We start from the raw sequence: 12,311 nt of genomic DNA on the forward strand, positions 1-12,311 counted from the left end.
AGACTTTTGTAGATGAGTTAAAGTCAATCTACTGATACCTTCAAAAGATCCAAAGAGTACAATGACTCTAGACAGACAGAAAATAGTGGTAGTCATGCTGCATTTATAATACAGAACAAATCACAAAATGTGCACTAGATATCACGCAGGAGGAAGAAATCTACAATGCTGTGAAATTCACAAATTCAGTACCTGCTTCCTGAGAACCTATGAGCCATCAGGCATTTTAGAGTCAAGGAGAACAAGAGTCCCTCGGTCTAACACCTGGGGAAGGTTCAGTGGCGGAAAGAGGGGAGTTATAAAACAGAAAGGAGATGATACAGAAAGCTTCATAGAGGTGCCTGTTGTCTGGACAGAAAACAATTTGGTTGCCAAGGGAGAAAAACATAATCAAAATAGACTCAGATGACTGAAGACACTGTTTAAAAATAGCCTCTCTGCAGATAAGCCTAACTTTCCACTATCACCTGCACAGATTGGTCTGAGAACATAGAAAGAAATCAATCTGTAATTAAAACGGATGCTAATAGTATCTTCAAACAAACAATCTCTGAAAAACCAAAACATTTAAAGTCAAGTCACAACCCTCAGTGGCAAACCCGCAGCTTGATAGAAATGATGACTTAGACAGCAATGCTGCACACACCGATACAGAGCCCAGCACGTTCCAGGCACAAATACCTCACATCCATGTACTCAAGGAATTCTCCCCGTACTCTTCCATGGTATGCACACTATTCACCATTTTGTCCTCTAACAGAGAACTAAGTGAGGCTCAGAGACACTTTAGAAAACTTGCTAAAGCTTAAACAGCTGGTTATGAGCAGAACAGTGACAAAATGCAGAACAGGACAGCACGTATCTCAGAACTGTCATGGACATTAGCACATAATCCAGCTGGTTTTCAGATGAAAAACCCCTCCCTAGCCCCAGGAGCTGTGTCAAGGTGGGATGACGACAAGACCCACCCCTCCAGGTTGCAAGTGGCGTGGCTAACATATTAATGCATGGGTAGTGCTCAGCCCAGGCCCTGGCACACACGCACAATTGATGCCCATATAGTAAGGATACCACCAAATAAATCAAGGTGTTACAAGGAAGCCAACAGGTGCTGTGCCACTGAGCAGGGAAGGTCCTGTTTTAAAGAGGAGTGGACTGGCTCTGTCCAAAATGACATCTGATGTAAGATCTGAGGGTAATTAAGAGCTGCAAGTGGGAAACACCTGGAGAAAGAGCTAGAATGTCTGCTCCATGCAGGCAGGGACTCCTGTCAGACCTCTCCCTCACCATGGCCCCTGAACCTGGAAGAACCCTGGCACACAGTCCACAATTACAATATGTGCAATGTCTATATCCCCGAAACATCATGCTTTATACCTTACAATTACTATCAGTCAATTTAAGTAAATAACCTAATGGCCACATGCACACACACAGGAATGATGCACACACGGAATGAAGAAAGGGTATTTTTGGCAGCGATGGAGGGAGGTTGTGTTCCAGGTACCAAAACACAGTAAGATGGAGGGAACAAGTTCTGGGATGGGCACGTGGATCAGCGGTTAAGATGCTGCCTCTCTTCTGCATACCTTACTAAAGTGCCTGGCCTGGAGTCCCAACTCTGTTCCCAATTCAAGCTCCCTGCTAAGGCACACCCTGGGAGGTGGCAGGTGACAGCCTAGGTATTTCAGTTCCTGTCACCCACATAGGAGACCTGGAAAGAGTTCCAGGCTCCCAGCTATAGCCAGGCTCAGCCCTGACTATCGCAACCATTTGGGCAATGAACCAGTAGATGGAGCACGTGAATGCTTGTGCATGCTCGCTTGCAGCCCCCCCCCCCCCCCAACCACACAAATACAATTTTTAAACTGTATTTAAAAAGACAAAAGTCTTGGCCGGCGTCGCGGCTTACTAGGCTAATCCTCCACCTATGGCGCCGACATCCCGGGTTCTAGTCCCAGTCGGGGCGCCGGATTCTGTCCCGGTCGCTCCTCTTCCTGTCCAGCTCTCTGCTGTGGCCCAGGAAGGCAGTGGAGGATGGCGCAAGAGCTTGGGCCCTGCACCCGCATGGGAGACCAGGAGAAGCACCTGGCTCCTGGCTTCGGATCAGTGTGGAGCACCGGATGCAGTGGCCATTCGGGGGCAAATCAACGGAAAAGACGACTTTTCTCTCTCTCTCTCTCACTGTCCACTATGCCTGTCAAAAAAAAAAAAAAAAAGACAAAAGTCTCTATCTGGCTTTGCCTGTGCTACCTCTCCATTTAAAAAAACAAAACAAAACAAAACAAAACAAAAAAAAAAACCAAACAAATGCCTGGAGCTATGTTCTGAACTAGTCAGCCTGAGACATCTCAAGCGAGGAGGCAGCTGGCACGCAGAGCAACGGTTAGCACGGAGCTCAAAGACGCTGGCCAGTATACAGAGGGCATCCAAAGCCAGAGACAAGATCAAACAAACAGCTATGGGTCTCTGTGAGGTGATAAAAACCACCGACTGTATCACATTTCTTTTCTTGTTGAGCTGCTAACCTGTCCCAAAGTAAATATAAGTCTGAAAAGAAAACTATCATCTCTGGGGTTCCAGATGGGATAATCAATCCTTTCTACTTCCTTTCTCTTTATGGGGTCTTATCTTTTTCACCTAAAAAACTATGCACTATAAAAAAAGGAAAACATCAGACACGAGGTTAGTGGAGTGACAGCATCTGAGGAGCCAGGGGGCCAGCCCTACACCACCTTGAGTATCTTCCTCAAGGAGAGACACACTGCACATACGTTAGCTGTGGGTTGTGCGCCTGACAGACCGTAAGCCGCTCAAAGGCACTGACCATGTCCCACTCATCCTTGTCCTCCTGCAAGTGTGAAGGTCTAGCTCAGAGTCGCCAGGCAATAAACGAACACTGACAGCACGTGCTGTGTATCTGAGAGTAGAAGAGGCCCATGCCTTCAAACACGCCAAGTGTGGCTCCAAGAAGTTCTCAACACAACAGAGCAAGTGATTAAGTATCAATCAACACTACTGACAAACGTTAGGTATGGCAAACCTTCAAGGCCTAGATTAGAAGACTCCAAGCAAGAGATCAAAAGCTGAACTTGGCTTTGAAAGACACAGTGGATTTGGACTCCTAGAAGCACATTTCTAAGGAAGGCACAGCATATTCAGAGGCAGTGAAGAAGAAACTCTCCATGGAGAGGAAAGATCGAGCAGGGAAAAGAAAGAAGAAAGTCTAGAGGAGGGAGCTGCAAACACTAGGCGCGGGCACACACCTCGGAATGTCAACCTTCACGTCTCAAGAGTCTCAGAAAGCTGTACGTTTCTGAGAAATATTAAGTGTGATTTCAAAGTTACTTCTACGAGCAATCCCACAAATTCAACATGTAGGATGCAAGAGAAGGTTCAGAAGCTGTTAGCATATGGGCCAGGCACGAGGTAATAACAATCTGAAAAAGGGTGGCTATGGGTCCTGAAAAGTCAAGCTCAGCCAAACTCCCTGAGTGACACGATCTGGCAACAGAGAAAGAACACAGGACACTTTAATCTAGGTTTGGGACCAGGTGCTTAGAAGAACAGCAGAATGATTAGCAGAAATGGGTAGGCAGCAGGAAGAGATTTTAAAAGAAAGGTGACAAGTTTGATTTTCGCAGAGTTAACTTTAAGGTGCCAGTGGACACCCCTACCTCTAGATCCTTACACTTCCTGCAGTGCAGGCACTCCCCACATAAGGTGCAAGTTCCGGCTGAGAAAAATTTTACCAGACAAGCGGAACAGAAAAATCCGTCCATACAATATAATCTCTCACTACGGCTCTTCAAAAGTTTAAATGGATAGAATAATAGCCACAAAAATAAAAGGGACAAAATCTTAGTCTACTTCTACAAAAGCACCATGACTCACATTCACGTGTCAAAAAGACATTCTTATATGAAAAGATGCTAAAGTCAATTTATTCATAAAGCAACTACAAATTAAACCCACAGTGAGACACTAGTAGGCAACAACTATTTTAACAACTGATTTTTAAAAATGTAATAATATCAGATAATAACATGGATACAGAATAAATAGAACTCTCATACACCATTGGTAGGAGAGTAAAATATTACAGCCACTTTTGAAAATACTCTGGCCATTGCCTGTAAAATCAACCATACTTTCTTCACGAACCAGCAACGTCACTGCTAGGCACTTACCCAGGAGAAATAAAAACATATGCCCACACAAACACTGCAGGTGAATATTCATAGCAGCCTTATTTTATAACCATCAGAAATCAGAAACAACTCAACTAAGTGGAAAGTGGTGAACTGATAAGCCAATTGTAGTAACTGTACACCCACATCCTTGTGGAATATTACACAGCGGTAAAAAGGAACAATCACATTAAGTGAAAGAAGTAAGGCACAGACTGTTACAGGACAGACTCTGTATTATATGATATTCTGGGAAACAGGAAAAGTATTGGGAACAGTGGTTGCCAGGGACAGAATTCTAGGAGGTAATAGTTATTCTCTATAATGGTCATGGTACAGTAACAAACATTCATTAAAACCCATAAAAACATGTAGTGATTTTTACTGTATGAAAATTACTCCTCAAGAAAATAAATTTCAAATAAAAACCTTATAGCATCCTCACATTTGCTCAAAGAAAAAATTTAAGGCAAAATATTATTATCTGTGATTACTCTGAAACATTCTAGATGTCTCTTAAGCAGCCATAATCGTACAGTGTTCTTAATATTGAAAGAGAAACATGCTTCTCCTTTCTGTGCGCCTCAAAACCCTGCTTTGCAGAGTTGGGGCACAGGACGCTCGAATGTGCAGACTGTGTGTGAATGCTGCTTATTGAGACCTTAATAAAGTGAGTCTTGTTTGCTGGACAGCTGTTGGCTTCATTGTTCTTTTGTCACACACTAAAAAGGAGAGTTGTTATGCTAATGGAATGTGACCTTCTCATTGGATAGCTGTGACATCATGCTCTGAAACACCGCTTGAGAAATACTTTCACCATGCAGCACAGAGGAAATGACAAAAATAAAAACAAATAAAACAGTGGCGAAAGACCCAAAACACTGGATAAATAAAATATACTAAAAAACCTTATCAGCTATCCATTTTCACTTTACCAGGGCTTTCAAATTCTCTAAACACTGTACACAGTGAGAAACATACTCTGTGCTGTGACCCCCTACTGACACTCATGCCGGCAAGGACCTACAAAATTCACACCACGACCTACAATTTTCAGTATCACTGCAACAAGAAGATAAAAACCTAATGCAATGTTTCTGCATGTATGAAACAGGTTTTAAATTTTTATTTATGTTTAAACAGATGTGCGACCTTCCCCAAAGCTGACTCACAGCTCACCACAGTCTTCCTTCTCGCGAGGGCCCTAGTCTGGGCCGAGCACCAGAGGCGGAAGGGCAGTCACGGAGCCTGGGCCTTCCCACCTGTCCACACTCAGGGCCTCACTGCCGTTCTTTTTCCACTTACCGTACTATTCTTTTACCTAGACACACACACACACACACACACACACACACGGGAGCAAAATAAAATTAAATCCAACAAATGCATTAGCTTTTTTGTCATTCCCACAAACTACCTGAAAGAAGCTACTTATGAACAAGTGAGGGTTATTTTGGTTCATGGCCTTGTAAGCTGTCAGTCCAAGACCAGGCAGGTCCCAGTGGCTAGCCTCTCGTGAGTTCACGGGATGACAACAGGCAGACCATGTAGGAGGGATCCTACCAGGAGCCACAAAGAACAGAGAGCACCGGGGCCCAACTCGGGTTTTCATAACGAGTTCTCCAGGGAGAACCACCTTTTGAGGGAGGGTACACTCCCAATGATCAAAGGGCCTCCCAGTAGCCCACCTCCTAAACACCATAGTCAGTCTCCGTGCTCCTGTTACCATTCATGGAAGACTCTGGGGTGTGTCAGCCACATGACTTAGGAGTTAAATCTTGTACAGACCACAACAAAGTGCCAATACAGAAGAAAGCAAAGTTTCTTCTTCATATCTGTGGATTTCAATTAATAACATGCTTTGCTTATTTCCTGGTGCTACAGACACTGAACAAGTTAAAAAGACAAACTGACATATAAGTCGCACACACGAATATTTTCAACTATTAGTAACTTTGCATTTTTACACTTCTAGTCAACATTAGATTCCACTTTTCCACACTAAAACTGCTGGGTTTTGCGGTCAAGTTAAGTTGTATATGAAGATTGAAAAACTTACTTTTAAGGACTCCCACAAGGGAAACTGGACCAGAGAGAAAGGAATCTGAAGAGAGAAAAAAAAATTAAATACATTAGACAACAAAGATCAGAGTTTGCCTGATCTTTTACAGGAAACTAAAACAGCTGTTTAGAAACGCTGCATTTCATGTTAACTTTATGTGAGAAACAAAGCTACCACTAAATGAGCTTACAGGTACAGTAGACACGAGGTATAGAAAGGAACGGCCAACTTCAGCTTTTAGAACTTTCTGAGCCCAAGGGTCATAAAATGATGTTATGAAGCCCTTTTAAAATGAAATGAGAAGCCGGCGCCGTGGCTCAATAGGCTAATCCTCCACCTTGCGGCGCCGGCACACCGGGTTCTAGTCCCGGTTGGGGCGCCGGATTCTGTCCCGGTTGCCCCTCTTCCAGGCCAGCTCTCTGCTATGGCCAGGGAGTGCAGTGGAGGATGGCCCAGGTGCTTGGGCCCTGCACCCCATGGGAGACCAGGAAAAGCACCTGGATCCTGGCTCCTGCCATCGGATCAGCGCGGTGCGCCGGCTGCAGCGGCGGCCATTGGAGGGTGAACCAACGGCAAAGGAAGACCTTTCCCTCTCTGTCTCTCTCTCTCACTGTCCACTCTGCCTGTCAAAAATAAAAAAATAAAAAAAAATAAAAAAAAATAAAAAAAAAATGAAATGAGAGGCCGGTGCCGTAGCTCACTAGTGGAGGATGGCCCAAGTGCTTGGGCCCTGCACCCCATGGGAGACCAGGAGAAGCACCTGGCTCCTGCCTTTGGATCAGCGTGGTGAGCCGGCCGCAGCGCACCAGCCGTGACGGCCATTGGAGGGTGAACCAACGGCAAAAAGAAGACCTTTCTCTCTGTCTCTCTCACTGTCCACTCTGCCTGTCAAAAAAAAAAAAAAAAAAAAAAGAAATGAGAAGAACAGTATAGACAGCATCCGGCTGTTGAACTAATATTTCTCATCCTAAAGAAAAAGGACTTTGTAAAGATTGGGTGTTTATTGCTTAAGGGCCAGGGTTGCCTACTCCTCAGCAGGCAAAGTGTCAGGAGAGGGGAGGAGGATAGGGAGGTGGGGAGAAAGAGCTGAGAGAGGGAAAGGAGGAGAGAGAGGAGAGGAGAAGAAGGAGAAGAAAGCAGGGGCCAAGAGAGGACAGGAAGGGGAAAAAACAAAGTGAAGAGAGGAGGGGGAGAGAGAAGAGGGAGACAGGTGGGCGAAGAGGTCCAGGAGGGATAGAGAGAAGTCACGGCGAAAGTAAGGGTGGGTGGAGGCCCAGAGAAGGGAGCACCCACAAGCCTAAGATGAGACCAAAAGACTCCAGAAGCAGAGCAGCCTGTCTGGGATCTGAAAGCTCCCCCTGCAGGAAGCAACAGCAGGTACAGGCAGCGTGTAGAGCTCTGTGCAGACCCATGCCGGAGCGGCTAACGCCTGAACTCATTCCCGAGTGCAGTTACAGTGAAGGTGCATGGGAGCTAATGAATAGGAGTGCTTGGAATAATCGCCACATATGCAAGCAGCCTCAGTGTGTCCAGAGAGTTCTCAAACAGCTAGGGCCAAGTCTGACAAGCCCTGTACGTGGGCCAGGCATTCTGCTCACTAATCAGCACCTCCTAGATTCTTACTTCAGCTGAATCCTCTCAACCTCTCTGTATGGGCTATTTATTAGCACCCTTATTTCACAGGCGAGGAGACCGAGGTTCAGAGAAGCCCTCATCCCCACTCTACATGAAGCACATCTAAACACATTTAACGGCACATAAACTCGTCTACAGTACACGCTACTTGCTGCTGACTAAATCGTCTGAAATTCTAAAAGAGAAACCCAACCTGTATTTACAAAGTAAAAACCCATCAACTCTAGTGGACCTAATGCCCTAGCTTATCGAACATACGGTCAGAGCCCAGTGTGGCGTGTGTGCCTGCACGTGTGCATGTGGGTGTGTGTTCACACGATGTCAGAGGAATTAAAGGGTGTTAACCTTCACATGAATTAAGGGCATTAAGTTATTTCTGAAATATTTATATGGTAATCAGAAACTGAGAGTCTGCCAAAGCAAATGACATCCCTGAGTTTGACAGCAGTCAGAGAAGGAAAATCCATCTTCCTCTCAGGAGGGGAATGGTAGTGAGGGAAAAACCCCTGTCAATTGCTGTGATTAATCTGACAAATGGGACTCTCAGAGAAGTGTGTCACTGTCATACACAGACACCACACCCTGAATTTCACCACGAGAGCAGTCACATGTAGTTGAGTGTTTTTCTCACCAAAACACAAAAGCATCTGACAGCCCATTCTGAAACTACAGTGGTGTCTCTCCAATTAAATTAGTTACCAAAACCACAAAAATTGACTCGGTAACAGGTTTCTGAAAGTTTTCTTAATTTTTAAAAAACTTATATGTAAAAAAAAAAAAAAAGCATGCAAGAAGACTAACAAGTAGAAGGGTTATGTATTATTTTTATTATTTTATTTGTTCTCTCCCTTCTCAAATGTGACTATGTCACATTTACAAGATGTAAAAAGCTTTAAAATTTAGTACTACAATTTTTGTTGGTGCTATTCCTTTCTTATTGCAATACCTATAAAACTGTACTGGATGTTATCTGCACTTATTTGGTGCTTAGAATTATTAGATTTTGAATTCTATAGATGAACATTCTTCTCATTTTCCTCTATTAAAAGTTATTCATTAGATTGTTCCTTCAGTTTAAAGAAGTAATTTGAAAATCACACATTTGGAGTGGCCAAACTATCCCACTGGGTATTTATTTGAAAAAGTGAACCGACAATAAAGCTCAAGTTTATTACCTACAACAAGATTAGCTGACAGTCCGAGGTAATTAAATGTGGAGTAAATGCTTAAGTAATTAGATAAATGTCTGTCTTGTGGTAGTGAAATACCCCTCCTAAGATAAACTCCTGATGTGTGAAAAACTGCTAATTATTCTCCCAGTCACCCTCATCATCCTGCACAGGACGGGGAGCCAAGAAGGGCAATGTGCTCCCCACGTGTGCAAGGCATCCTACCGGCAAAGGCAGCTCCACAGCTAACACACAGTCTTCCTCCAGCCTCCATGCAACCTGGGCCTGCCAGGGAGCCAGCCCCCTCCCACGTCTGGTCTGGAGCTACACAACAGTGAGGTTTCCTCAAAACGTGCAACTTTACACCCCAAGCAGATGTAAGCTGTTATTCTAAAATGTTTTATAGTTGAAGAAAATGAATAGCTACACTCAGAGGACTTATATTCCAAAACACAACATACCCACTTTATTGCACCAAAAGTTAGAAAATGGCTCACTGTTGTGACCTGTTTAAGGCCTCCATTTAAGCTGTTTTGTTTGAATAAGGTTGTTAAGACCCCGGGCACTAATAAGTGAGCAGCAGTAAACCCAGCTAAGAGGCAGAGGTGGGGGGAAACCTGCTAAAATTCAACACAGATTCCACTTAGTAATAAAAACTCTGATAATTCAATGTGGCCGAGACAGACAAAACGAACCTGGGTGTGGCAGACAGGGGAAGGAGGTAGGGAGGTGCTGGGCATCACTAGCGACATGAACAATGCACAGAACCGCATTATGACCCTGTTTTGCCCATCATGAAGTACTGCACAAGAATGATCCTCAAAGTCGGTCAATGCTTCTAAACCCGTGCACTTACAATACACGTCTGTAACTGCCCGGTCCTTTACCAAATACTGAGTGACATGTAAAAACGTAACTGAGGGGGAGATGAAGGTATGAATTCTCAGTTATCAGTCAGTTCTAAAACTCTGTTTTTAAATGGAATGATCGCATTGGGTACCAACACATTCTTTTAATTATTTTAAGTAAATAAAGAAGACTTGATTTCAAGCTGCAATGAACAACACTATGAGTTTTCTAGAAAGTCTAAGGAACAAGAAAAAGTATTTTAAAAGCTGTGAAAGCTATCACATCTGGCAGAAATAACCAAGAACTCTCCAGCAATAAAGTTTCAAACCTCTACTCATCAAAAGGCACTGTTAAGAAACCCCGATGGCATATTTCACATCCATTCTAAAATTCATATGGAATTTCAAGGAACCCTTGATACCCAAAACAATCTTGTAAAAAAAGAATAAACTGGAGGTCTCATATTTGCTGATTCCAAAAGCTAACAGAAAATTCCAATGAGCAAAAAAGTATTGGAGTGGCATCAACAGATATACCTATCAGAGAGCCCAGACGAACAACCTTATATATAATGCCAAACAATTTTCAACAAGACTTCCAAGACCATCCCATGGAGAAATGGTGTTCAAATAACTGGGTATCAACATGCAAAACAATGAAGCTGGAGCTTTACTTCACATCCTATACAGAAATAAAGTCCGATCGAAGAAACGACCTAAAGACCTGACCTAAAATCGTAAAACTCTTAGAAGAAAATAAAGGGGAAAAATCTTAGTGGCTTTCAATTTGGCAATGACTGTGACACCAAAAATATACACAACAAAAGCAAAAATATACAGAGCTTCATCAAAATTATAAACTTATGTACATCAATGAACACAAGCAACAGATTATAAAAAAAACCTACAAATCACTTATCTGATAATGGGTTAATACTCAGAATGTATATAGAACTCAGCAACAATAAAACATCCTGAATTTTAAAAAGGCAAAGGATTTGAATAGACACATCTCCAGAGGAGCTATGAAAATAGCTGAGAAACAGGAAAAGATGCTCCACATCACTAATCATTGTAAAAATGCAAATCAAAACCACAATGAGACATCACCTTTCACCATTAGGATGATCACCATGCAAAAAAATCAGAAAATAACAAGTACTGGGAAGTATATAAAGAACCTATAACCCTCGTCCACTGTTGGTGGAAAAATAGCACAGTCAGTTGGAAAAAAGCATGGCTGTTTCTCAAAAAATTAAATACAAATTTACTATATTATCCAGTATTTCCACCTCTAAGATATACACAAAACAAAACTGGAACAAAATATTTGCAAAACATGTTATCTCACAAAAAAAGTTGAACTCACAATATACAGAGAACTTTTGAAACTCAATAATTTAAAAAACCAGTAACTCAGTTTTTAAAATGTGTAACATGCTTGAACAAGTACTTCATAAACGAAAATATAGAAATCACCAATATAAGTACTTGAAAAGATATTTCAACATCATTTGTCACCATGAAATGGTAAATAAAATCCAGTGAAAAAACAATTTGTTAGTTCCTAAAAATGTTAACTAAATGACTGAGCAATTCCACTCCTAGGTATACAGGCAAAATAACTGAAAACAGACTCCAACAGCTACTTACACATCAATTTCATTATAGCAAGTCACAAAACCCTAATAACTCAAGGCTATCAACAGAAAACATGCTATACAATCCGAAAGTCCAAAATCTGAAATGATCCAAAATCCACAACCTTTTGAACACTGACATGATGCCACAAGTAGAAAATTCCACACCTGACTCCACCAAACAGGGAGCAGTGAAAACACAGGTGCGCTAGAAATGCTGCATAAAATTACCTTCAGGCTGTGTGCATAAGGTATACGTGAAACATAAATGAATTCTGTGTTTAGACTTGGGTTTCATCCCCAAGATGTGTCATTCTTTATATGCAAATAGTCCCAATTCTGAAATCTAAAACATTTCTGGTCCCAAGCATTTCATATTAAGTATATTCAACCTATACATACATTTGATGGAATATGATTCAGCTATAGAAAGAATGAAGCTCTGATACATGCTATCATATGGATGAACCCTAAAAACATCACACCAGGTAAAATAAGACAAACTCAAAGGGACGAATATAAGTGAGCACTTACATGAAACACCTGGATTAGACCAATTCATAACAGCAGCAACTTGGTTAGAGGTTACAAGGACTGGAGGGGGAACAGAGTGAGGAGCTACTGCTTCACAAATACAGAGACTCTGTTTAGGTGATGAAAAGGTTTTGAAAATACGTAACAGTGATGGGTGCAAAATCTACAAATGGAATTTACAATACTAAATTATACTTGTTAAATTGTTAAAATTGGGCTGGCGCTCTGGCACA

At 42.4% G+C, this 12,311-nt stretch overlaps 1 protein-coding gene across 6 annotated transcripts in view; it reads right to left on the reverse strand.

Annotated features, from left to right (window-relative positions):
* The window catches only part of SLC25A26 (solute carrier family 25 member 26), a 158,244-nt gene that overhangs the window by 14,518 nt on the left and 131,415 nt on the right, over positions 1–12,311 (reverse strand). For all 6 annotated transcript variants that reach the window (XM_008260905.3, XM_008260904.4, XM_008260906.4 and 3 more), the window contains one exon: positions 6,250–6,294. In XM_008260905.3, coding sequence (XP_008259127.2) covers positions 6,250–6,294 — 45 coding nt within the window. The remainder of the gene's footprint in view (positions 1–6,249; positions 6,295–12,311) is intronic.

Source organism: Oryctolagus cuniculus, chromosome 10 (genome assembly GCF_964237555.1).
Source record: "Oryctolagus cuniculus chromosome 10, mOryCun1.1, whole genome shotgun sequence".
NCBI lineage: Eukaryota > Metazoa > Chordata > Mammalia > Lagomorpha > Leporidae > Oryctolagus > Oryctolagus cuniculus.